The 27,479-nt window shown below is 48.5% G+C and overlaps 1 protein-coding gene across 1 annotated transcript; it reads right to left on the bottom strand.

Annotated features, from left to right (window-relative positions):
- Positions 1-112: 112 nt before the first annotated feature.
- Positions 113-27,479, bottom strand: GRAP (GRB2 related adaptor protein). Its single transcript, XM_084818132.1, has 5 exons — positions 27,134-27,479; positions 17,317-17,414; positions 16,201-16,323; positions 2,079-2,247; positions 113-1,920 (listed from the first exon to the last, which is right to left on the bottom strand). The coding sequence occupies exons 1-5, from the start codon at positions 27,209-27,211 to the stop codon at positions 1,735-1,737; spliced, it is 654 nt and encodes a 217-aa protein (XP_084674258.1). The 5' UTR covers positions 27,212-27,479; the 3' UTR covers positions 113-1,734.

Here is a 27,479-nt window from a genome sequence, read left to right as displayed (position 1 = left end):
AAGGTCAAGGAGAGAAGTGCAGGAGATGTTGACCCGCTGCAGATGTTTATCAGACCGCTCCTTCCTTGGGCTTGGCGGCCGGTAGTGACTCCCGATAGCAAAAAATAAAATAAAATTAAAAAATCATGATTCTGAAACAAGGCAGGCCTGGTGCACACAATGACGCTTACGAAAGAGTTTAGGAAAATATATACATTTCAACAACAGAAAAAGAGGAACAGAGATTTGCTCTGGGGAATCCCCCTCCATTACCCATGAGCCCTCAGTTCCAAAAGTGGAAACCACCCAGGTGTGAAATGGGTTAATCCATCGGATGAGGTCCAGAGTTCACTACTGCTGGGGTACCAATGGCACCTGTGGATTTGCAGACACAAGCACATCTTGTTCTAATGAGCTCACCTCATCTTGGGACAGGCAAAGAGGAAATAGAACACACAAGCAAAGGGAGAAAAATACTAGCAAGGAGGTACCGATGCAGCAAGACTTAGTACTGCTTTCTCGGCTGCTTCCCCTCCACAGAGAACACTGGGGACTGGAGTTCTGTAGGAGAGGGACAAGGGTTTTACAAGAGATGTCTCAGCGCCCTCGCTAAACTACAATCCCCAGCATTCCTGGGGGGAAGTGATGATTATTAAGCTGGTATAAAGGCAATGCAGGTCTGGTATCACTTGTCAGACCTGGCAACAGCCACAGTTATGCTACCTCACTTCTCAAAATCTGAGCCATCTATTGACAACACCAGGTTTTGGAGGGCCCTTCAGCAGGACACCCTCAATGGGCCCCCTTGCTTAGCGAGTTTACCTTCTTACCGCTATTGTGATAGCTGTGATTTCTCCTTATCCTCTTTCTCTTCATTGCTACCGCTTGCTTGTTTGGTAGTGAGCAAGGCAGCAGTGGCATCTGCTGCTGCTCGTTCTCACCACCTTCATTGTCTACCATGAGTGAGTGACAGGTGAATTAAGCAGGTTGCAATGTTGAAGAGGAGGAGCAAGTCCAGGGACTCTTGTCAGTGGGCCCTTGCTGGGGTGTGGGCCCTTGGCAGGTGCCCAGTTATGCCTACTTTTATTGCTAGCTTTAGACAACACTTTAAGCTCTAGTTAGAAATGAGCACATCAGGTGCCGGTAAGATAAGCATAGACTCTGGGTGCTTGCAGGTCGTGGCTCTTAGTGCTCCCAGTCAAAAGGCATTGTGCCGCTATTGTGTTTTTCCATCCTTAACCAATTTTCTGTGGAAAGAAAAAGAGATGGAAGAAGCAGTGGAAAAACACAGGAAAGTTATGAGCGGAAGACAACAACCTGTGAATCCCCTGTAAAATTCTGTGAAGGTGACTGCACGATAAAGGCCTTGTCTGGAAGCACCCAGTATCGCTATTCTCAATATGTTAAGAGCACTGGTCCTCAAGTGATGGCTCGGACCCCCTACTGGGTGGTAGCCTGAGCTAAGTCGGGTTGCAACAGCAGTGCTACCACCCCCAACATATGGTAACAAATTAAGAAGCCACTCCACAAATGCATGTTTGGGCTAAGAGTGGATTGTCAGTCAGAAAAGGTTGAAGATGACAGCATGAGAATATCAGTTGTCATGTGAGGTGCCCCCATTTTGTCTTTTCCTGGAAAAGGTCCCAGTGGGATAGCCATTCAGTTCATGTTCCATGGAGCGTCTGGTCTCCATTTGGAGAGATTTTGATTGGCTGCTGCAAAATGATCTTCTGATCAGAACGTGGGTGACGCCGGTCACAGGCGCAGGGGGAAAACATAGTTCCGGGGAAAGACACCTGTTTTCACCCCTATCTTCCCCCTCCACCAGTTGGGGTCAGAACAGTCCAGGATTTCAAGGACATCCCCTCTGTAGAAACTCAACTGGGATGGGTTTTCGGCCTTGAAGTTGAACTGAGCTTGAACAAACTTTGGCTTCTTGGGCTGAAAAAGAGAATGAGATGAGGACTGAGAAGAAAGATCTGCTTTACCTGTCTCAGGGATTATGGGAGTTGTAGTCCAGGTTGGGGAAGGTTCTTTGGAGAACGAAACATGCTAAGTTGGGAAAGACCCAAGGCAGCAGCTGAGTACCCCTGCTTTACCTCCTGCATTTCTCCGTGATCTCTGAGGAACACCTCTCCCTTCTTGGCGACGGAGGTGGTTCTGTAGAACTCCACCAGTTCATTAAGGGAATTGAACTTCTCGTCCCAGAGATGGTACTTTCCCCTTTTCTCTCGGAGTACCTTGAAGTGTAGCACTTGACCACCGTAGCTGTAACAGAAAGCAGAGAATTAAGTCAATGGGGATGAAAAGGGAGCTGGTGCTACATGGGGACAGGAGGTTTTCTGGCACCACCAGCACTGTTCATCGCTTACGTTTAGGACTGAGGATGGCTTTGGACTCCAGTGTTGTGCAGTGACCAGGAAGCAGAAGCGTCCATGGTCCACACAGCCTCATCCAAAATACAACTTTTGCATCTTCCTTGCCAAGCAGGAGAGCAGAAATTCTGTTTCCTGTGTCTGTTACGCAAATCATACCAATTTACATATGTTTGCCTAGTTTATTTTCAGTCTGTTCATTGTGGGAGGGATAAAGCAGGGGGCAGTGCAGCCCTGCCCCATCTCTGAGTGGGAATCGTGTTCAGTTCCTCTCTCTGGAATCTGAGGTTTCACCAGCCACTTTCAGGTCTTGAGAACTAGGAACTTGCTCTACTTTTTGGAAAAGTGAGATTCTCAGGGTGCTGAATTCTGCACCTCATACTAATTCCTGTCCATTGTGCTCGTGGAACATACACATTCTATTACATAAGGAACAGACTGGTGCCAGCTGTTGAACGTTTCTGGTGGATGATAGACTACTTAGCATTAGAGGTGAGGGGCTTTTCGGTGGAGGGACTTTAGGGGTCCTCACCTATTCTGTTAGCACAAACTTTGCCCCGGGATAACACATCTGGAGAAGGTGGTGGCCTGCAAAATGGCACTGGAGCTGCTGTGCAAAGTGTGCTTGATGCATGTCTGTATCAACATAATCTCAGGCAATTTGCTGGAAGTTGCTGCCAATGCTTCATTCGGGCTGACTCATCGCTTGCCACGGCCAGGAGATGGCAGTTGCCACGCAGCTGCTGGGAGCGACTGCCTCGTGACGACCAAGGACTGCCTCCCACGGCCTGATCCATCAAAAGGGATTACAGCTGTTCTGCTGATGGGCGTACCTCTGAGTGCAAAACTTGGTCTCATGTTTGCCTGAGCAGGGACAATACGCTCAGGTCGCTGAGGCCAAAAACGGAGAAGGAAGAAATAATGGTCGGGTTTTGTTTTTGTTTTTGTTTGGGTAGGACGTTAGCTGGAGCGCACGCATGCGAAGTAATAGAGAAGAGAGGGCTTGTAATGTAGTTGTTCAGATCTTTCCGCTCAAACCACAGTGCTAATTTGCAGGCCGTTGTTTTTATTTTGGAGAGAATGATTGACGCAAGGAAGTTGACTGAATCCTCTCTGTGCATATGGTACAGTGTGCTTGCTGTAGGCTGAAGTGTCTGAGAGCCAAAATGCACGAGCTTGCATTGTGTCCTCAGTGCAGGAGAGGGGCAGAACCAGTGCTCTTGGATCAGTAACCTGGTGCCCTCCAGATGTGCTAAACTACAAATCCCATAGCCAGCTGGGGGATTATAGGAGTTGTTGTCCAACACACCTGGAGGACACCAGGTTACGGATGGCTGTTTTAGATAACTATACTTGCAGAGACCTTAAGGCAGGGGGTGGGCAGACTTCAGGCTTGTGCAGTGGCTCAGTGTTAGGGGGACAATGCACTTCCAGTGCAATCCGATGCATGTTTACTTGGGAGTAAATCTCATGGCATTCAATGGGGCTTACTCCTAAATAAGTGTGCATTGGTTTGCAGCAACCTCAGAACTGCATATCAGGGTGTCTCTGAGCACATGCCCAGACCCATAATTTGTGTTCAGCATCAGACATGAGCTTGCGGTCTCTTCACAAAAGGATCCACACCTGGTGTGTTCCCCCCCCCACACACACACCAGCTTTCTTTGTTTCAGCTGCCTAATTTAGAAAAAAACCCAAACTCAACCTAATCCTTGTTGTACTGTTAAACAATTGGAAGTTGGAAAGCTTTGCTGATCCACTGCAAATCATCCAGGATAATCCCAGACGGAGGCCTCTTGCTGCTAACCATCAAAAACCATTGTGAAGTTATTCTGTCTTTTTCTTCCTTAAATCTGGTAAGAAAAACGACAGAAGAAGTGATGGAAAAACATGGGAAGGCTACAAATTGAAGATGATGTGGTCTGGACATCCCCATAAACTGGTATTTTTTAAAAGTGGAAACTGTTTTTAGCTATTTTGTATGCTTTAATAATTCTGTTATAAGTCATTGGGGGTCTTTTTAAAGAGAAAGGCAACTAAGAAATGATAATGATAATAATAAAATATATGATGTGATAAAATTCAGAAGCACCCCCAGAGATCTTCCAGTTTGATCCCAATCTACCTTCTACCAGATAGATCATAAATTACCTTCCACCTTCCCCTGGCCTAAGATAAATTAAGAAAAACAAAAATGTTATTTAGGTGTGTAGTCTGGCCTTCTTGAAGGCTTGGAAAAAAAATTTAAGCTCCCAGCAAAATATGACCATAACATTCACATTAAAATATAATGAAAGATCCCCTGCCCTTTTTTGTCTTAAACCCTCAGCTGTGGAAAGCAGCTGAAACAGGTAGGTGTTTGGGCTGGTATGAACATGATGGTGTGCGGCTGACGTCGGCGTTCCCTTAATGACTACAGCTTCAAGTGGCGGCTTGCATCTGTGACGGAGGCACAGCAGATCAAACATCACAAAGAGGGTTTTAATTACGTTCACATCACTCCAGACACAATGGTGAAAAACATGAAAGCAGCCAGTAGTGCAGCTAGGTAATCTTAGACCCCGGACTTAATGAACTTATGGGGCGGGGGGGGGGGGGGGCTTTAGATGGCTGTGCACATTACTTCAGTTGTGAAGCGCACAACTAACATTTCTCTTTGAGCTTTTCTACATGAGGCATGTATCGTGCGCTCATCATTCCCTACTCATGGTTATTTATGCGTTCTTTAGACGACATTGTGACCCTCCAGTTTCGCTTCTGTGTCTAAGCTATACTTCGGGCGAGTTGTTTTAGAGCAGGGAAAATGCGGCATTTAATTGTGAAAGCAAAATAAAGCACCATTTTGTCTTGTGTATTTGTGCTATTCCAATATACACAGTGCCACCTAGAGGTTATGTCGCAGAAAATCCGGAAAGGAAATGCTCCTCGTGTAGTGCTCAGGTCTCAATTCTGTGATGAAACCGAAAGTAGATACAGTCAATTAACAGTCTTGTGTAGAAAAGCTCTTTGCCTCTGACCACCATTCCATGCTTCTACAGTCCTGATATGTCAGAACAGCAACAACGAAACTATTTGCCAACCCTGGTTTTGTTTTTGTTTTTAATACTCTGAGCATGTGCAATTTTGCATTTTAAACTCACTTCAGTCATTAGGGATGTACGAAAATTCTGCCACGGATCTCGGGGAGGCCGAATACCAGCGCATTCGGCCCCCCGAAATCGGTGGCAGAACGGCCTGCCACCACCCCCCACCCCCCTGGGACGAGACTTACCTTGGGCGGATCTTCCTGGTGGCGGCGGCTCCAGTGGCGGCTCCGGCGGTGGTCCGGTGGCAGTGGCGGCCGGTCTTCCGACCAGCTCCCACCGCCGCCATTTCCAGTTAAAAAAAAAAAAAAATGTGATAGGCTATGTAAAGATTTACGTAGCCTATCACAGCTAGGTTTTTTTAAAAAAACGTGATAGGCTACGTAAATGTTTATGTAGCCTATCATGGCTGACTTAAAAACAACAACAACGCGCGTACGCAATTGGCAGCAGCCATGGCCGCCGCCATTTGCATACGCGCGTTGTTTTTTTTTAAGTCAGCCTTGATAGGCTACGTAAACATTTACGTAGCCTATCACAGCTGACTGCAGGGACACAAACGGCGGCGGCTACGGCCGCCACCCTTTGTATCCCTGCTAGCCAGCGGCCGGATGTCTGGCTGCTGGTGGAGCCAGCCGGCGGCTCCGCAGAATCCCTGTGGAGCACAGCCAGCCGGCCAGGATTCCAGGGGGGGAGGAACGGAGCGCCTCCCCCCCCAGCGAGGATTCCGGGGGGAGGGACGGAACGCCTCCCCCCCCAACCATCAACATAATCCGCGAAAGGTAAGTGCCTTTCGTACATCCCTATCAGTCATAGAACCATCATGATGAGTGGCATAATATGGAGTTTGCCTCTGATGTCCTCATCACCTGCTGTTCTCTGGGGGCTCTGGACTTTGGCTCCAAGGCCTGGCCCTACTTGCAGCAATGAAGGCAGCTCAAACATCTGGCTGCAAGTTACTGAGAGATGAGAACTCGAATAACATTGAGGAGATGGTGGTGGCATGGCTGAGCAGCAGAGCATGTAATTATATGCAAAGGGTCCTAGGTTCAATCCCAGGGTTGAAGGATCCAGGAGAGACCCTTTCTTTTTCCAGCTGACTGTCAGATCTAGGTGAGCAGTTGCCACTCAGAACAGATAATACTACAGCCTTCCACGACCTGGTGCACTCCAGATGTATTGGACTGCAACTCCTATCATCCTCAGCCAGCATGGACATTGCAATCCAGCACATCTAGAGGACACCAAGTTGGGGAAGGCTGAACATTCATATGTTCAGATGTTAGATGCACGCACGCAACTGGCCCACACAACACTTCCAAAATGTGCTCAGTTACAGATGTGGGGGAGTCCAATGAGTTCTTCCTATCCAGTGGGCAGCTTTTGTCTGAACCTGGAGGACAGGTGATTTGACTAAGAAGGAGCCATTTAGAAATACTTTCTGGGCTGGCAAAAATGTCCTTGAGAAGGCTCTCAAATTGTCCTCGCTTTGTAACATTTTTAAAGCCTTAAGTGCAACTAGAAAGACTGAAAGCCAAAAAGAAATGAACGCTGATGCGTGAGCGGCCCATGAAATGCCCCTTCCACAGCTCCCTTGCCCTGCAGGTGAAAACTCCACCCTATCATCACGAGCTTGTTAAAAACAAAACAATAAACCCCAAACCTGGTTGCCTCAATGGGGAACAAGCGACAGATTTATGAACTGCTGTTTCCCATCCCAGAAGACCGACATCTAATTTTTAATATCCCCCTTTAAACTGAGGTGGCTGGCTGGAGAATGTGATGATGTAAGGCTGGCGACACAGCCATTGACTTGCTCCCAACAGGCCTAGGGTGGGTTGTTTGGCTCAGGCCTGAGAACCTGGGATTCCTTTATGAATTTGGAAACTGCCTGCCTGCCTGCCTGCCTGCCTGCCTGCCTGCCTGCCTGCCTGCCTGCCTGCCTGCCTATCTATCTATCTATCTATCTATCTATCTATCTATCTATTACATTTATATCCCACCTTTTTTCCTCCTTAAGGAACTCAAGACGGCTTACACTATCCTCTCCATTTTATCCTCACAACAACAACCCTGTGAGGTGGGTTGGGCTGAGAGTCTGTGACTGGCCCAAAGTCACCCAGTGAGCTTCCATGTTTCTTTGCTCTGTTCCCCTTGAGCAGGCTGGACAAGCTAAGGGAAGAGGGGATGCAGAGGCCACTACCTGGCTGTACATTTTTGTGCACCATCATCACGTAATTTGAATCAGGGATCCCAGACGCAACCCAAACGTTTAGCGCTCCAAGGCAGAAAAGAAACTAAACAAAATGCACCTCCCTCTAACGGTGCCCCCGAATGGCCCACCTCTGCCTAACGGTAGGACCTACCCTGAACTGCTTGGCAACGTTTTGACCCGGAAGCTGATTTTAATGCAAGAACTGGAGAGTCAAGTCCTGTCCTGCTCTGTGAGACCTCCATTTGGCCTTCCCCAACCCCAGATGTGTTGAACGGCAACTCCCGCAACCTGGCCGCCTTTATTTAGGGAAAAAGCAGCCACGGGCTCCCGATGTGGGATGTGCTTCTGATCTGGATCAGGGCCCTGCACCGGTTGTCTGCTCAAAATTGCCCCCGACCACCCGGCTGCTATTGGTACTAAATATGTTGCTTGCAGTAAATGGCCGGGGGGGGGGGGCAGCCAGGAAGGAGGTGACTTTCAGTGGAAAAACAACATGGGGCACCTACAACCTAAACTGGAAGCCTCTACCAGATCAGGGCCCCACAGCTGCTTTTTCTCCAGAGTAAAAATGGCCGGGTTAAGCACGCTTTTTAAAACACGTGACTAGCAACACCGGCATTTTGGCCCTCGGTGTGCCAAGCGTGTGTGCAAAGACAGTGCTCAAGGCCAGGAGGTGAGGCGCCAGATCCGGACTGCTGGAAAACCTATTTTGAGACACCCTCATTCACCATGCCTTCCAGAGGCTTCTTTGGCTAGTCTCCCTTTGGTTCAGTCTTCCTCAACCTGGCATCCTCCAGATGTGCTGGACTGCAGCTCCCAGAGTTCTGGGAATGATGGGAGTTGCAGTTCAACCCGTCTGGTGGGCACCAGGTTGGGGAAGGAGGGTTCATCCTTTGGCTAGAGCTGAGAGGCAGCGTGCAGGCTGAATCCCTCCGGTTACCAGTTCAAGACCTGCTGTGGGTCGGAGGCCTGAGGTTCTCTTTCCACCTTGCTTTAGCGAGCCGTACCTGGATTGCAGATGAAGTGGGAAATGCCTTTCCCTGTTGTGCACTTTTTGGTACATGCGTCTTTTAGGAGCTGCTTTTCCTCTTCTGAAGCATTACCCTGTGGCTCTTGCCAAGATAAATACACGTGGGTCCTCGGACAAATCAAGTCTAGCATGAGAATGGCTGGCGGGCAGGCAGAAGCCTCCACCAGGCCTCTCCCTCTGGAACACCCCAAGCAGCAGAATGTCTTGCTAGCAATACAGATTTCATGCCCCTCCTCTTGTCCTCAGTGGGACTTGAGCACTTAAAATCTGGCTGCTGCTTCAGATTTTTCACGGAATGGGCAGCAGTCCTTCAGTTTGCACGCAGGAGGTCAGCAATGGCAACCACCCTCCCTTGCCAGAAGAAACGTAGCACAGTGGGAAGAGGGTTTCACTAAAACTTTTTTCCTCGATGTGCTAGCTAGCTTCTTGCAGGGAGCACTGAAAATTATTCCCCACCTGTAGTGCGAAGCGGTACCGTCCATTCCAGCAACTCAAACCGCTGTACGCATAGATCCAGCAGTTTACGTTGGGTCCACCTTTGCTTGCGTTACATCCAATCTATGCTGAGAATTCCACCCCTCTAGAGATGTAACTGTAGCAACCAGGAGCCACGATGGATCGAGGGGTTTTGCATGGCTTCATTTTACAGATGAAAACTGGGGCACTTCTACATTTATAACAGGGGTGCTGAACCTCAAGGCCACAGGCCAAATCCAGCCAGATGACCATGCCTGTTTCCCTTGGCTCCACCCCCTTTCCCCCAACTGCTGACCATTTGGTGGTTTCCCCACCTTTGCAAGTTTTTCCCCCATTCCAAAAGGATGGAATGCCTCTTCTAAGGGTGGAATGCCTCTTCTAAGGTTTAGTTATTGACAGTAAGAGCACTAAGCTAACATTTGTGGGTGTTTTTCATATTTTGGCCCTGCCTCTCTTGTCTTTGGCCCCGCCCACCACTGGAATCTGGCCCCCTGAGAGCTTCTCCAAAATAGAATTTGGCCCTCGGGCTGGAAGAGGTTCAACACTCCTGACTTGCAGCCTCCTTATTCTCACACTGAGCATCACATCCAGTGAGCCCTGCGCTCCGTTCCATATCTTGGAAGGCCCGTTTCTGCCCGCGTACGCCATCCTAACCTATCCTGCAACAGCTGGCCCTCTAATAGATCCTCGTGCTTAATAGTTCCAAACGAACGTGGCCAGTGGCGGTGTACGGTTAAGCAGGCTGTGCGCTGCGCGGTGCCGTAGGTGTTCGTGTGTGTGCATTTGGGCCCACAGCGTGCATGCTGAGTTTGAAGTCCCTGCTCAGGGACTGAAGTTACAGCCTGAAGAATGACACCTTTGAGTGTGGGACACAAGAGAAGCCAGCCCCCCAGTCTCTTCCTCCCCCTTTCCTTCTAAACTGGGCCAGGGGCGGGGTCGCAAACAGGTGCTCTCTCCGAACAGGTAACTGATGTGGAGGTGGCGGAGCGGGGAATGGAGGGTGCAGGGTTGGCAGAGGGAAGGATGAGCTCATCTTCTCCCGGCTCTTGGCTCCTCAGGGGCTGCTCTACATACCGTGTCGCCCTTAGCATGGAAAGCTTGCCAAGAGCTTGGCACGATGGAAGATCAGTTTGAACTTGGAAGATTGGTTTGAACTTGAATGTGGACTGTGCCCGGCCCGGCCCTTCCAGGCATCTTCTTCTGCAAAGGAACAGCATTTGGGGTGTGCCGCCCTTGGTGTACGTGGCAGTGCCAATGCTGCCGTGGCAGGCTCCGGAGGTATTGAGGAGGCGCTGAGCACTGCCGGATGGCATGGCCATGGCTTGGCTGGCCGTGCTCTCTGGCGATGTTCAGAGTTGTAGTCCCACACATCTGGAGGGCTGCGGGTGGGAGAACGCGGGCTCCTACGCAAAGGGAGTGCCTCCACCTTCATTTTCCATGAACGCCTCCGGGCAACATTGGTTTGTTTGTTTGTTTACAATATTTGTATACCACTCCATATCTAGAACAGATTTCAGAGTGGTGAACACAAGAGATAAAACAGTTAAAGGGTAAAGTGCTTAAAGCACCAGATTAAAATTATGCTATTTTAAAAAACAGAATTCCAGTAGAAACCGTGACTGTTCAATTAAGGGATGCCGCCTGGAACACAGCTGTGTTCAGGAGGTGCCGGAAACAACACAGTGTTGGCGCCTGCCTGACCTCCAGGGGCAGGGAGTTCCAAAGGAAAGGAGAAACACAGAAGGCTGTTCTCTGGTGGACTCCAAACGGGCCATAGGCCCATGTGGAACCACCAGGAGCATGCCCCCGATGACCTCAGTGACCAGGCAGGTTGGTAAGGGAGAAGGCGCTCCCTCAGGTATCCAGGTCCCAAATTGTTTACATGATGGGGCTCAAATCCTTCTTAGGAAATGAAGATGGCAGGGCGCTGCAGACTGATGCGTTCCTCTGCAGCGCACCCAGCCTCCAAGAAAAAGAAACAGGCGCTGAAAACGGTTGGTTCAAGAGAGTTGTTTAACGTGCCGTGGCTCAGACTCCACCTCTGCCTTGTACACAGTTGTTTGGGCAAGTTATTCATCCTTTGCGCCTAGCCACGCCTCCCATGGCAGCCATTTTGTGGTGGCACCCAGAACAGTTGATCAAATTGCCAAGTGTGCCCATAAGCCAAGGAGGGTGCTTGCTGAGTGATGCAACTCACCGGGCAACCTTGGCCTACTCACTCTCTGGCACTGGTGGAGTGGGATTTGCCTCTCCCTGGGGCTGGCAGGAGCAAAATAAATTATGCAATTTTTTTTTTAAAGCAGAAGAGATGGTGCAAAATAAGAATTTGCAGAAGGCGGCAGAACTTGGCTTTTCTCGTTGCAAAAGTTGGGTTATTTTGGTGCAGATGTTTGGTTTTGAAACCCAGAGTATACATGCACATGAACCCACATGCACACACCCACCCTCTGGAAAACGGCCATTTGGGGTGCTACTTTTACAGCCCTTGTTGTCCTGCAGTGAGCTGACGTCACTGTTTTGTTAGCTGCCAAAGTGCCTGAGGTGGGTTCAGTCCCCCCAGCCCAGAGCTGATTTTGTTCCAAAAGAACAGGTACAATCTGGAGTTGATGGAAGCAAGAAAAATGAACAAAGACCAAACTGTGAAGAAGGGGAACGAGCAAGACTGAGGAGACAGGAACAATGGAGATTGCCAAGCCAAGGAGGAAGGCAAGCCCGACATCTCTGCTGAGCTCTGTTTCCCGCCGGGATGTGGCCTCACAGCAGAAATAGTTGGATGCTGCTAAACACATCCAGCATACTGCAGCTGGGGTCTTAAAATGTACCTGTTTTTCACCTATAAAATGCTGGAGGGGTACAATGGTGTCCACATTTGAAGCATGAATTTCATTCACCAAACTGCAGCTGTCTTGCAAAGACCTTTGCTCTGCTCTCACAACTCAGGTCCTGCAAAGCTGCCTCTCGGGGTCCAGGCCCCAATCAAACAGGTCACACCTCCCATGACACAGTAAAACAAGCAAGAGAGGGATGAGGCGACACTTAAGTTGGAGCATGACACACTGAGGGAGGGAAGGATGGAGGGGGATATGCCCGTTATGGGTCACAGTATCAAAGGAGCGAATGGCTACTTGAAGGGGGCAGAGGTCATCTTTGCTTTTCAGTGAGCATGCACACATGTCTGTGGCCGTTCTTCACACCACAGCTTGAGAGCTTGTTTGTCAACTCCGTGCATCCTTCTGGAAGAACCACATGATTCAAATACCTTCATGCAACTTGAAAGGATTTTTTTCTGGAGACTGGGGGGAGGCCACACCCTCTAGGAAAGGCCCTGTGGCCTTGGAGCTGGGGAGCCTTGCCAGAGGAGGAAAAAGGAAGGGAGAAAATCAGCCACGTGAGACAGCCAAACATCGCCTCGATCTACAGAAAAGAGCTGTCTTTAAACAGGAGTGTCTGTTATCCATTATTCTTTCTTAAAAAAAATATGGGTTGAACTAAGATGAGGCAAGAGGTCTCAAAGCTCCTGGCTCAAAAGAGGTCTTTTCTACAGGTCAAAGGACAGCTCCCTGGGCCAAAAAGGTCATCCAAATCGCATCAAAGTCAAAGGCTTCCTAGTCAAGATTAAATTGCAAAAGAGCGATGCATTTTTAAGAACAATGGTTAAGGCTATGATTTAGCACAGGGGTGCTGAAGCTCAGGCCTGCGGGGGCCAAATCTAGCCATCCTGGGGTTCCAATCCAGCCCACCAGGGTTCTCCAGCTGGCCACACCCCTTCCCCCAACTGCCAATCATTTGGTGACTTCCAGCTTTCCCATCCCTCCCCCTGCATCCTAAAGGGTTGAGATTCCTCTCCGAAAGCTTTGCTCCTGGCAGGCGGTGCTTTAAACTAAAATGTGCTGGTATTTTTGATACTTTGGCCCAAGCTCCTTTTGCCTTCAGCCCCTGGGAGCATCTCCGAAATGGAATTTGTCTCTCAGGCTGAAAGCCCTGATTTAATACCTGAAAATAATGGTACGATCAAAATAATTATATGACCTGATCAGCCTGGGTAAATTGGAGGTAGAATTGGTGATTTAGTCAGAAATAGGGGGATTTCTGAGAATCAAGCACATGTAGTGTGTGTGTGTGTGTGGGGGGGGGAGATTCCCCTCTGCCCTTCTCCTTAACCCCTTCCCTTTAGAGGGCATCTCTGGATTTCATGCACAGCTGGCTTGCAGTGCACTTCAACATACATAGGGCAGGTGAACTTGCTTGTTCTGTGGGAGATGCTGTTGCATGTCCTTCCAAAATCTCCCCCCCACACACTCTGTTTCTCACACACACATACACAGCACCACGTGTGGAAGGCGCAAAGGATCGTTCCCTTTGAATGTACCTGCCCCCAGGGATGGAAATTAAATTGACTGACATCAGTTGTTTGGAGGGATTTCAGAAGCCTGTCACCTTCGTGCGGGTGGCTGTTGTTGCGCTTTTTGGGGAATGACTGGAATGGATCTATGACAGAAGGTCCTTTGGTGTCCACGATCACCTGCTCAGCACTTAGGATCTGCCAGGAGAAGCTTGGAACCCGCTGATAAGATGGCGAAATGAGCAAGGCAGCTGAGAAAGCAGGAAGGGTTTAGCTGCGGGTGCGAGAGCCGCATCTGTCGCACCAACGGGGAGGGAGGCAAAACAGAGATGTGTGAAGTGATGGATTTTAGGGGGGATGTGGAGGGAGATAATTGATTATCTCGTCTCTTGGAATGCTAGAACTCATGCGGTCATCCAGGGGTTGATTGGCAGGAGGTTCATGGAAAGACAAAATGGATCTGCATCATCATATAATGTTGGATTGACGTAAGAGCGTAAGAGCTCTTCCGACTGAACATCAGGAAAAACTTCCTGAGTGTCAGAGCAATACGGCAATGGAACCAATTACCTGGGGAGGTGGTGGGCTCTCCCACACTGGAGGCCTTCAAGACGAGGCTGGACAGCCATTTGTCAGGGATGCTCTGACTTGGATTCCTGCATTGAGCAGGGGGTTGGACTCGATGGCCTTGTAGGCCCCTTCCAACCCTACTATTCTATGATTCTATGATTCTATGAGCAGCCCTGCTGGATCAGACCAAAGGCCTGTCTAGTCCAGCTTATTGTTCCCTACAGTGGCCAGCCAGGAGCCTTTGGGAAGCCCACAAGCACGAGACCGTCGCTGTCCATTGTAGTTGCTCCCTGAGCTGTTTTTGCAGCCGTACCACCGGCCATGTTCGTTGTTGTCCTCCTAATCTGAACCCGTTCCAATTTGTCCCCATGCTTCTTAAAATGCAGCACCCACCAGAACTGGACACGGCACTCCAGCTGTCATGTGGACAGTGATGTGCTGAGTTTTGAAGTGCAGACACCCATCATGACGGTCCCCAGTAGCCACCCCGCCAAGGAGAGTCCAAAAAATTGCAGGCGGCTCTGTGGATCCATATCAATGAACCAGTTCTAGGAGTTTTCATCTGCTAGAAGCAGGTCTTTTGTAAAGCTAATGGGGTCTTCATTGCCCATTCGAGACCAAGCCATCCCCAAAGACTTCACATTACAGCATGGAACAAGACATTGTTGGAGGGAATATTCATTTCCCCCCAGCAACTGTGGGGATTGCAGCTAAACACAGAGGGAGCAGGGAATTTTGAGGGGCTGGCAGGTGATGTCAGTGTCCCTGCTCACTAAAAAGTGTTGGCGCCATGTCCCTGTGAGTCCTGACTTCTCTATGCACTGTGTGTGGAATAAAGTGGAATTATTACAGGGCTGAGCCACCCGATTCTTCTGAATAGGAAGATGGCTCTTAGTAACAGCAGTGTGCATTTAATAGCGCAACCCCTTTTGAGGTTTTGTAGTGTGCAGAGAGTGCCCTCTAGTGTTCCCAGGTATGGCTAGTGGCAGCGCTTTTCATCCTACACAGGACGGTGCCCCCAGGGAAAGTGCACTAGGGGAAACCTTCCGATTTATTTTCACAGACGTTTCTGCCCTTCCTGCAGACTGGCGCTGCCTGCTTGGGGACATTTATCCATCAAAGCTGATGTGCGGTGTTCGCATCGGTGCAATTTTCATAGTTCCTGAATCACCCACTTTATTTATTTATTTATTTATTTATTTGGATTATTGATAAGCCACTTTTGAGGGCAACTCCTCCCAAGACGGTGCACAGTAAAATAAAAAAATAAAAATCCATATGATAAAAGCACTTTAAAACACACACACACAGCAGCAAGTTAAAATAAATAAGAACATACGAAAAGCCCTGCTGGATCAGACTGAGGGTCCATCCAGTCCTGCATTCTGTTCACACACTGGCCAACCAGCTGTCAAACAGGAACCCACAAGCAGGACATGAGAGCAAGAGCACCCTCCCACCCATGTTCCCCAGCAACTGGTGTGCATAGGCAGACTGCCTCTGGTACTGGAGGTAGCACACAGCCTAGTAGCCATTGACAGCCTTCTCCTCCAGGAATTTGTCCAGCCCCCTTTGAAAGCCATCCAAATTGGTGGCCATCACGACATCCTCTGGTAGCGAATTCCATAGCTTACCTATGCGCTGTGTGAAGAAGCCCTTCCTTTTCTCTGTCCTGAATCTCCCACCATTGAACTACATTGGATAGCACCATTGGCTTCTAGTATTATGGGAGAGGGAGAAAAATGTCTCCCTGTCCACTTTTTCCACACCATGCAGAATTTTGTAGAGCTCTATCATGTCTCCCCTGACCCTCCTTTTTTCCCAAGCTAAGCAATCCCAGCTGTTGTAACCTTCTCTCATAGGGGAGATGCTCCAGCCCCTTGATCATTGTAGTTGCCCTTTTCTGCACTTTTTCCAGCTCTGCGATATCTTTTTTTTAAGCGTGGTGACCAGAACTGTACACAGTATTCCAAGTGGGGCCGCACCATGGATTTGTATAGGGGCAGTATGGTATTGGCAGTTTTATTCTCCATTCCTTTTCGGATTATGCCTAGCATGCCTAACAAAATAAAGGCAAGCAACTCAATCACACAAGGCCCTGTATTTGTGGCTTCCCCAGCTTGACTTACTTCACAGAGATGGAGAAATCTCCTGGGCTGCTCTCACTCTCCCTGATGAGGAAGGCTCCCCGGAACTGCCGCTTTAAGAGAGCGTTTTCGGCCCCTTGCCTGGAAATCTTGCCTGAGTACCACCTGGGTGAGAGAGCCAAATGGTGGAATCAGAGGTAGGACTGCCAACTGACCAGAAAACCCCGCACAACTCACACAGCCTGTTTTGCTCCTGGGCTTTTACGAACAGCTTGCTTTGCAGGAAAGCGGCAGGTAAAGCTTTTCGGGCATGGAAATTAGCGTTAGAATCTGCTAATGTTGACAACTGAGTGTGGTGGTGCAACTGGGACAGAAGTTCAGGGCCCCAAGCACAGGGGTCCCCCAAATGACTACCCGTGCGTATTACATTGGTTGTGAAGCGCACGGATAACATTTCCTTGCTCCCCATCTCCCTCCGCCATTCCATGCTTTACAACTGCTTCTGCACTGCTGACCTGTTAGAGCCAAATACGAAAGTTTGCCAACCCTGATGAAAGAAAAAAAGAGCGTGTGCAGCTTTGCGTTTATGCTCACATAAATCCAGGCACCAACACTGTTGGTTTTAATTGTTGTTTTTATTGATGCCTTTTATGGTTTTCCTTGTTTTTATGTTTTTATCACTTTTAATATTTTAACTGTTTTTATGTATTTTATTGCTGTAAGGTGCCCTGGGAGGGCTTCTGCCCTGAAAGGTGGCCAATAAATATTTTAAATAAATAATAAATACATAGAATAAACATGACTACAGGAATAAACTGGAGTTTGCTTTTGCTGCTAAACACATGTATTTCAGGGTAAGCACTACTTTATTGCAGAAAGGGTAATACGTTCAAAAAGTAAAAATAATAAAATGAGTTATCTGTAACCACATCTATGCCCAGCTGGCCACCCCAGACTATAAAATGTCTTTAAAAATAAGAAAGGGCATTGTGGAGACCAGTGTCAGCCCTGGTGGGCTCAGCTCAGGTGGCTGTTTGCTGCTGCCCACATCATCTGTAGCTTTCTGGGTGGCCATTTGAAGCCCCCCCCAGCCCCCCGGGCTGTGCAGCCCTACCTGCACCAGTGCTTTGCATTAAGAACAGAGCAGGGGCTACTTACGGGTGAGGTTTCATTTTGATGTAGTTTTTGGGGACGAATCCTTCCATGCCAAAGAGCTCTGCTTTGTACCAGTTCAGGTCATCTTCCATGTTCAGGATCTGTAGACCCAAAAGGGCAGATCAGAAGAACAGACGGGGCGAGAACAAGAAACGGGGTGAGAGACCCTGGGCTGGGAGGTGATTCTTGATGGGCAGATTGAATCCTGGCCTTCAGGAAGTCCAGAGGGCAAGATTTATTTCGCTTTTAAAAAATCATGCAAGCTACCCTTCCAGAGCTCAAACAATACAAGTTTACAGCCGGGGTTCCAGCCTTTCTTTCTGGATTCTACCTTTCAAGACTGTCATAAGGTAATGAATGTAAAACACTTTGAGTACTTTGCATAAGTGCTATATAAATATGGATTCTTCCTCTTCATAAATAAATCCCTCTAATATTGAACGTAGTGGCGAGAGTGTTGGACTAGGAGCTGGGAGATCCAGGTTCTAGTCCCCACTAGGCCATGGAAGCTCACTGGGTGACTTTGGGCCAGTCACACACTCTCAGCCCAGCCCACCTCACAGGGTTGCTGTTGTGAGGATAAAATGGAGAGGAGGAGGATAATGTAAGCCGCCTTGGGTTTCTTGCAAGAGGAAAAAAGGCGGGGTATAAAAGCAATAAATAAAATAAATAAACGTAGTGTCCCTGTGCTGACAGGATTGGAGCCAATATGGGGCCACTGAGAAACAAGAGGGAGGTATCGGCATGTGCAAATGAATCACGATGTATGTAGAGGTACCAACCTCCTACCCAACTCAACACGCCCCCAGTCGTTCAAAGCCTCCTCCAAATAGAAATATGTGGACTACATAGATGTGACCATGCTCAGCAGTTCCCAGGAGCCATGCAAAGTTGAGTGTCAGCTGTAAAAGGAAACTAGAAAACTGGTGGAGGATGGCGGGTAGGGGGAGATTGGTTTGCTTTCGTGTTCAGGCTTCATCACACGGAGCTTTTATCCTGCAATTGAGGTGGCTCCTTCACGGATGTTTGCGGGCTCTGTGCATGACGTCATGACCCTCCTGCACTAAATGCCCTTTGTTCCATTTTTAAATAGATTGCAGATAATGAGCTATCAAATTACCCCGTTGCGTTCCACTTGAGTTCCCTCCGTGAAAAGAGAAAAAGCAGCAAGAAGAGAAGTGAGATCAATGAAAGATAATGGAAGACTCAGATACAGGGTGAAGGGGGGGGGACGACGATGACGTGCATGTAAAGGGAGTCGGTGGTGATCCTGCATTTAAAACGGCAGCAGAAAGCCCCGTTTTAAATGCAGGATTTTAGGCTGGTGTAGAAATGCCCTTCATAACATCCTGGAGGAAGGTGTGGCTGGCTTGATGGAACCCTGAACACGACCACGCCATTTCGCAACACTTTGATGTAGGTGCTAATTATTCCCTCTGAAACTGAAATTGGTTGGTTGAGCGCCTACCAGTTTGGAAGCGAAACAGGTCCGCCTGCAAGAAAAGCTGTGGTTTCTACACACTCCAGGGACCCCCCTGCCCCGCCTTGCTATGCAGAAATAAGCTTGTAAGTTAAAAAATGAAAATGAGAAAATAAAAGCGTAACAACGCCAAAGTGAAGGATCTGTGAGCTTCCGGGACTTGGGAGCTTTCTTAAGGGCAACTGAGCCTATAGATCAGGGGTGGGCGACTTGTGGCCCTCCACATGTTTGTGCCTACAACTCCCATCAGCCCTAGCCAGCACAGCCAACGGTGAGGGATCATGGGAGTGGTAGGCCAAAAACTCTGGAGTGCCGCAAATTGCCCACCCCTGCCATCGAGATACAAGACTTAATGTAACTGACCGCATTGCCTGGTGATGGGACGTCGTAGTTCCTTTGGGCAGAATGCAATGGGGTGCTTAGGCCCCCGCCAGTTCCCTTATGCCCCGCCAATTGTTTCGCACCTCCAGGGCCCCCTGAAGCAAGAGGAAATGCTCGTTTCTGGAAGGAGGCAAGTCAGCAGAGCTCGCATAAGGGAGACCTACTGACCTGCCTTCTTCCAGAAACAAGCATTTCTGCTCATTTGGGGGCTCCCTCTGGGAAGCACCAATCTCCCTTGCGTAAGCGGTGGGTCCCACTTGCACACTGGAATCGCCAGGACCCACAGCTTACGGAAGGAAGTCAGCGGGGTGGACAGGAATCGGCAGGGGCGTGACCCATTTCCCTCCCTCCCCATTTTCCTACGCTCATTAGGAGCTGGGAATACACTCTAATGTTTTGTTGCAGGTCCACAGTGGTGGTGGTGGTGGTGGTGATGATAATATAGATACAAGCCAGTTCTCACCATTCCACCACACTCACCAAGAATCCGAAGTGTGGATATGCAAATAAAGGCATGGGAATATGCATATAGGGTCTGGCTCAGTTCTCAGGGACAATGTGGTGTGCAGAGTTTCTTTAGACCTGTGCAGATGCCCACCCTGCATTGCCAAGTGTTCTTGTAGATGGTTTTAAAAGCGATTAGAGAAGTTTGTGGTGGAGGAGAAGGGTTTACAGTGGCTATTGGCCATAGCAACTAAATGGGAGCCCTATGTCTATTCCCAGGCATTGGCTGGCATATGATGGGCTGTTAAATGAATCGGTCAAATGGCTTATGGTTGTCACTGATGTTTTAGTTGTCTTATGGGGTGGTTGTATTTGAATGGATAATTGTTGTAGCTGTTTTAAATTGTGTATGTTTTAATTCTATTATAAATTGCCTTGAATCAATCTTTCTTTCTTTCTTTCTTTCTTTCTTTCTTTCTTTCTTTTTTTCTTTCTTTCTTGTTGAGAAAGTCATCTAAGGGCACAAACCTATTCTTGTTTAGACAGAAAAAAAAAGTCCTACAACTCCCAGCATTCCCCAGCCTGCATGGAATAGGATTGCACCCTAAGAAATGTAAATTTTTAATTGTGAACCTCCCAGAGAGCTTCAGCTATTGGGCGGTAGAGAAATGAAATGAAATAAAAAATAAATACATATAAATAATGATGGCGATAGCAGCAGCAGCAAGAACAGCGATAATGTCCAGACACAGTGTACTTTTGAATATTAGCTGCTGGGGGATAATCAAAATACAGAGGGAGGCGATGTGTGAAACAGGATGCAAGACTGGGTGAACCTTTGATGTGATCCAGCCGGACAAAAACAGCCCGGTAGTTCTTTTCTTGTGCTTTCTAGGGCAGTTCAAATAGCAGAAATCAGGGGTTGAATCTTTTCACAGCATGTTAACTGTTCTCACCTGCTAGTTTCTGTGGATTGAGATGTTGTGAAAGGCAGAGGGGCAGAGCTGAGTAAACATGTTGGCAACCCTGAACACACACACACCTTGGCCATCATAGTACAAATTATGAGTACTGGTGCTGTCTGTGCAGGGAGAATTTGGGAGGATGAACAGTACAAGATGGCATTTGGGACACACTTTCTTTGTTTTAAATCACAAAGGTATTCAGTATGCAAAAAATGTTTATTGTAGGAAGCCCAATGCATTTCAACCTTTTTGTTATTTTTTGGCCTTCTTCAAGGGGCTGTAACGTTAATGGTAATAAAAATTACAAATAGGACAACACATCTGTAATTCTGCCCTATTTGTAATTTTTATTATCATTAACATTACAGCCCCCTGAAGAAGGCCTAAAAGTAAGAAAAGGCTGAAGCGCATTGGGCTTCCTGTTGTTGTTTATTTGCTCAGTCGCTTCCAACTCTTTGTGACCTCATGGACCAGCCCACGCCAGAGCTTCCTGTCGACCATTGCCACCCCCAGCTCCCCCAAGGTCGAGTCCGTCGCATCCAGAATATCGTCCATCCATCTTGCCCTTGGTCGGCCCCTCTTTCTTCTGCCTTCTACTTTCCCTGGCATCAGCATCTTCTCCAGGGTGTCCTGTCTTCTCATTACGTGGCCAAAGTACTTCAGTTTTGCCTTTAAGATCATCCCCTCAAGTGAGCAGTCTGGCTTTATTTCCTGGAGTATGGACTGGTTTGATCTTCTTGCAGTCCAAGGCACTCTCAGAATTTTCCTCCAGCACCACAGTTCAAAAGCATCTATCTTCCTTCGCTCAGCCTTCCTTATGGTCCAGCTCTCGCAGCCATAGGGGAATACCACTGCTTTAACTATGCGGACCTTTGTTGTCAGTGTGATGTCTCTGCTCTTCACTATTTTATCAAGATTTGTCATTGCTGTCCTCCCAAGAAGTAAACGTCTTCTGATTTCCTGGCTGCAGTCAGCATCTGCAGTAATCTTTGCGCCTAGAAAGACAAAGTCTGTCACTGCCTCCACGTTTTCTCCCTCTATTTGCCAGTTATCAATCAAGCTGGTTGCCATAATCTTGGGGTTTTTTTAGGTTTAACTGCAACCCAACTTTTGCACTTTCTTCTTTCACCTTCATCATGAGGTTCCTCAGCTCCTCCTCGCTTTCAGCCATCAAAGTGGTATCATCTGCATATTGGAGATTGTTAATGTTTCTTCCAGCGATTTTAACTCCAGCCTTGGCTTCATCAAGCCCAGCACGTCGCATGATGTGTTCTGCGTACAGGTTGAATATGTAGGGTGAGAGTATACGGCCCTGCCGTACTCCTTTCCCAATCTTAAACCACTCCGTTGTTCCGTGGTCTGTTCTTACCGTTGCTACTTGGTCATTATACAGATTCCTCAGGAGGCAGACAAGATGACTGGGTATCCCCATCCCACCAAGAACTTGCCACAATTTGTGATGATCCACACAGTCAAAGGCTTTAGAATAGTCAATAAAACAGAAATAGATGTTTTTCTGAAACTCCCTGGCTTTCTCCATTATCCAGCAGATATTGGCAATTTGGTCTCTAGTCCCTCTGCCTTTTCTAAACCCAGCTTGTACATCTGGCAATTCTCGTTCCATGAATTGCTGGAGTCTACCTTGCAAGATCTTGAGCATTACCTTATTGGCATGTGAAATAAGTGCCACTGTTCGATAGTTTGATCATTCTTTGGTGCTTCCCTTTTTTGGTATGGGGATATAAGTTGATTTTTTCCAACCTGTTGGCCATTCTTGTGTTTTCCAAAATTGCTGGCATATGGCATGCATTACCTTGACAGCACCATCTTGCAAGATTTTAAACAGTTCAGCTGGGATACCGTCATCTCCTGCTGCCTTGTTATTAGCAATGCTTCTTAAGGCCCATTCAACCTCACTCTTCAGGATGTCTGGCTCTAGCTCACTGACCAAATCTAGCTCACTGACCAAATCACTGACCAAATCACTGGTCAAATCTATCCCCGATATTATTATCCTTCCTATACAGATCTTCCGTATATTCTTGCCATTGGGTTCCCTACATTTTATTTTTTTTTTTGCATCCTGAGAACCTGTTTCTCTTCTTTGTGATTTACTTCGGATGCTCGCCTCCTTCTGTTTTCTTTCTTTGTTTTGAACCAGAGAATGTGTCCCTTACCGTGAGGTGGTGGAGCCAGGCCTTGCAGGCATGTGGCTTCATCTTTTTATTAGCAGGGATGCTGACGGCCTCTGCCACCCCGCAGCCCTTCCCTGCTCCCTCTGAGCTTAGCTGCAATCCTCGCCATGGGGGGCGGGGGGGGGGCAGAGACACAGAGAGATAGAGCTGGCTTTTCCCAGCAATAATTATCGTTGGGAGCTCTCTCTGTTGCAATTCAAAGCCTTTTGGGGTGGCTTGGTCTTAAATAGGCAATTCAGACCCATTAGCTTTACAAAAGACTGGCTCCAGGTAGAGATAAAAACTGCTAGAATTGTTTTGTTGAGATGGATCAGCTCCGCTGCCTGGATTTTTGGCCTCTCCTTGGGGATGTGGCTAGAGCAACTGTCATGGAGAGTTGCCTGCACTTCGAAATTCGCCATTACGCCACTTATCCCTGAATAACGCAGATGCTCCGTTCGCCTTTCCGGCTGAGTTCCCCACCCACTCCCATGTGTGAGAAGCATCTTGCTCATCTATGAAAAGAGGATCTGAGATTTCTCTGGGGACCAAAGGGCTTGGTGCATCAACAGAAGTCCGGGGGGAGGGCTGGGGCTGGGGCTGGGGGCTGGCAGCAGAGCCCTGCTGGATCAGACCAGGGTTCATCTAGCCCAGCATGCTGTTCACACAGTGGCTGACCAGCTGCCCATGGTGAGCCCACAAGCAGCACAGGAGCGCAACAGCACCCTCCCACCCATGTTCCCCAGCCACTGATGCACATAGGCATACTGCCTCTGATACTGGAGGGAGCATCGAGCCTGCCAATCAAGACTAGTAGCCATTTTGATAGCCTTCTCCTCTATGAATTTGTCTAACCCCCTTTTAAAGTCATCCAAAGTGGTGGCCATCACCACATCTTCATTTATATCCCGCCTTTTTTCCTCCTTAAGGAACCCAAGGCGGCGTACATAATCCTCCTCCTCTCCATTTTATCCTCACAACAACAACCCTGTGAGGTGGGTTGGGCCGAGAGTCTGTGACTGGCCCACAGTCACCCAGTGGGCTTCTATGGCCGAGCGGGGACTAGAACCCAGGTCTCCTGGCTCCCAGTCCAGCACTCTCGCCACTACACCACACTGGCTCTCACATCTTGTGGTAGTGAACTCTATAGATTAACTATGTGCTGTGTCTGCCCTGAATCTCCCACCAGTCAGTTTCATGAGATGCCCCCCTTGGGTTCTGGTAGTATGAGGGAGGGAGAAAAATGTCTCCCTATCCACTTTCTCTGCCATGCATAATTTTGCAGACCTCTATCAGGTCTCCCCTGACCTTCCTTTTTTCCAGGCTAAACAATCCCAGCAGTTGTAGCCTTCTCTCAAAGGGGAGATGCTCCAGCCCCTTGATCATTCTAGTTGCCCCTTTCTGGACTTTTCCCAGCTCTACAATATCTCATTTTTGGTGTGGTGACCAGAACTGTGCACAGTATTCCAAGTGGGGCCGCACCATGGATTTGTAAAAGGGCAGTATGATCTTGGCAGTTTTATTTTCAAAGCGAGCAGATACAAATGAGGGAGGAAAGATGGAGGCGCCTTATAGTATCAGGCCAGAATTATTTGTCCATCTAGCCCAGTATTATCTCTTCTGATTGGCCGCAGAACCCCAGCCAGAGGAAGGTTTCTCCCATCACCCACCCCTGCACTTTTTAACTGGAGATGCTGGGGATCAAACCTGGGCCTTCTGCGTGCAGAACAGGGGCTCTACCACTGAGCCACGCTCCCCCCGTCCCTCCCTGTCTCTAAAGCATTTTTAACCTGCTTGTAAAAGGAAGGGGCAAGCTTTCAAGAAGCACAGGATCCTTGGACAGGCAGCATGGAAGTGGACATATCTGTTCATTTGATGTGTCTTATCCATGGTGTTGTTGTGTTTGTTTTACTGTGTGTGTCGCCCCGAGAGCTTCAGCTGGTTAACAGCAGCGACAGCAGCGTGGCCTTTATTAGTTGTAACTCCAATCTCGTTCCAACTGCACTGGCAGCCTCTTTGTTTCTGAGCTCAGTTTAACGTGATCGCCTTGGGCTTTAAGCCCCAAATGGTTTCGGACCTGTGCTACTTCCAGTATCAGAGGCAGTCTGCCTATCTACACCGGTTGCTGGGGAACATGGGCGGGAGGGTGCTGTTGCGCTTGTGTCCTGCTTGTGGGTTCCCTGTGGGCAGCTGGCTGGCCACTGTGTGAACAGAATGCTGGACTGGATGGACCCTCGGTCTGATCCAGCCGGGCTGTTCCAATGGTCTTATTATAAGTGCTGCCGGCTCCCACAGAGGGAGCTTTAGGGATGGGCGAGACAGAGACTCGACCTTGGGGGAGCTGGGGGTGGCGACGGCCGACAGGAAGCTCTGGCGTGGGCTGCTGGTCCATGAAGTCACGAAGAGTCGGAAGCGGCTGACGGAATAAACAACAACAGCAAGGCAGAGACATCGGAAGCTGCCCTATCCTGAGTCAGACCCTTGGTCCGTCTAGCCCAGTGTTGTCGACACTGACTGGCAGCAGCTCTCCGGGGTTTCAGGCAGGATTCTTTCCTCACTCTAACTGCAGAAGCCAGGGATCGAACCTGGGACCTTCTGCCTGCAAAGCAGGGGCTCAGTGGTGTTTTTTTTTGTTTAGTGTACTGTCTGCGATGAGTTAGCTTGAACAAAAAAAGCACTAAGTGCCTTTAACCCTTTTATCTCAAAGTTTTACAGGCTGTTTGAGTACTAACTACAAAAATCCATCGCTTAGCTTTAAAGTATTCCTGCCCACCACAATTTCCAGTTTGATAAAAATCAGAGGAATGTGGCTTTACTTTGACGTGACATTACCAAGCATGATCAGTGCTACAAATACTATAAACACAATGAGTCCCTATAAATACTTTTTTTAAAAAAAGAAAGGTATAAGTTGATGGGGGGGGGGGCGTGCTCAGGGTATGATTTATGGGGTGCTGGCCAGGGCTTTGAGATCTGCCAGGCTCCTAATTGTTGTGCCTTCTATCTTGGGCTGTGAGGAGCGTGGCCACAAAGGAGCAGGGCCTTCTCTGTGGTGATGCTGCAGTTGTGGTATACCCCCCTGGCTGACTGGCCGTTGCCCTCATGACTGCCTTTTAAGCAGACATTAAAAATAATTGTATTTGCACAGGGGTCGTCCCCCCTGCCCCTGCCCGCCGAGTGTGCAATTTTGGCTGCTCTTTGAAACCTAATTTTTACTCTAAGCTGTTTTGGAGCATGTTGCTTTTTTTTAAATGGCATTGCTTTATCGTCGTGTTGTTTTCATTTTTGTGTCGCACACTTTGTACTGATATAAGCCCCTCTGAGTAACTGAGCAGAAGAGCAGGGTATATGAAAATATTAATTAAGAATAATAAACGTTTCAGGCAAGACCGAGGAGATCTGAGTTCCCTCTCTACCATGAAGTGCTCCAGGTAACCCTGGACCAGTCATTCTGTCTCCCACCCTAACCTACCTCACAGGGCTGTTGTGGGGGTAAAAGTAGGGGGTGCAACATCTTCACGGCCCCCAAGCTCCTTGGAGAAATGGCAGGACAAGAATGCAATCAATCAATAAATCAGCCGTCCCCGACCTGATAGCGCTCTATTTGAAGGATGGTCCAGTCCAAGTCCATTTTAAAGATTAAAACAAAGATAAAGAACCGTTGCCTGCAAGTAGGATAGCCTAAGAGAGAGTGACTCACCCAGTTGGCTTCTTGGCAGAGCAGGGATTATGAATTTTGTGTATCTGCTGCGTATGCCACAGCAAATCACCTGTTGAGAACGTCTCTATCTGGCATTTGAAAAATGTCCCCACCACCCCAGTTCCTCCACTGCTGTCTAGCTAGACTAGTCCCCCACAACCTGGGGCCCTCCAGATGCATCGGACTACAACTCCCATCAACCCCACATTGGGGAAGGCTGACCTAGGCAATACCAGGGCTGCATGCAAGCCAGGATTCCACACAAATGGAGGAACCCCCCCCCCACTGAAAACATGGTATCAGCCATAGAATTTCTTACTTTGAGAATCTCAGTTTGTTTTGTTTCTTTCCCCCTCTTTTCAAATAAGCAAGTTTCTAGTTCTTAGTGGCTGCAAATGTCAGCTTAGTGAAATCTCCAGAGCTCAGAAAGATTTTGAACAGTCGGGGCAGGGTGGGGTGGCAGGGGTGCATATACACCTTCTGTGGCCCATTGTGTCTGCCCAGGCAAAGCAGAATCAGAAGGAATGGTGCAAATATATGCCAATTTATTCCAAGTGTATAATTTATCCAGGCTGTTAGAATGGCGCCGAATTTATTTATTTATTTCGAAAAGCACAAGAGGACATGCTGCCACCCTGAATATTGCTTTGCTGGCCCCCGTTACTGGCAGAAATACCTTCAGTATGTCTCCCTTCTTGAAGGCTAATTCGTCCCTTTCGTCAGCCTGGAAGTTGTACAAGGCCACGGCCTCCATCCACGCGCCAGTCCTCCTCGCGTCCAAGGGAGGCCTCAAAAGATGCGTCGGGCGCAACACCCTCTGTGCTTGTTCAGCCCTGATGGCGTTTTGCAACCGGACTCTCGAAGGGTGGTTGGCAAAATCAGGGAAGCTGGAGAGAAGTTTCTTTTGAGAAGCCCTGGCTCCAAATTTCTCAGCTCACAGGCAGAGTCCCTGAAGTTTTGCTTCCAGTTTCTCAGGCCCAGAGAGGGTTAAGTGAGGCAAGAAGAAAGAAACAAATCAATGT

The sequence above is a fragment of the Heloderma suspectum genome, chromosome 12 (genome assembly GCF_057233095.1).
Source record: "Heloderma suspectum isolate Gila_16-S chromosome 12, 16-S_ref, whole genome shotgun sequence".
Taxonomy (NCBI): Eukaryota; Metazoa; Chordata; class Lepidosauria; order Squamata; family Helodermatidae; genus Heloderma; species Heloderma suspectum.
This window is presented reverse-complemented; position numbering and strand designations above follow the sequence as displayed.

Bases quoted from the DNA above. Each gene is read 5' to 3' on its own strand.
- GRAP (XM_084818132.1), bottom strand. From the start codon at position 27,211: ATGGAGGCCGTGGCCTTGTACAACTTCCAGGCTGACGAAAGGGACGAA. The intron at 16,324-17,316 runs GTAAGTAGCCCC...TCTCTCACCCAG, and splicing joins ATCAAAATGAAACCTCACCC to GTGGTACTCAGGCAAGATTT. The intron at 1,921-2,078 runs GTAAAGCAGGGG...TCTCTTTTTCAG, and splicing joins ATCACGGAGAAATGCAGGAG to CCCAAGAAGCCAAAGTTTGT.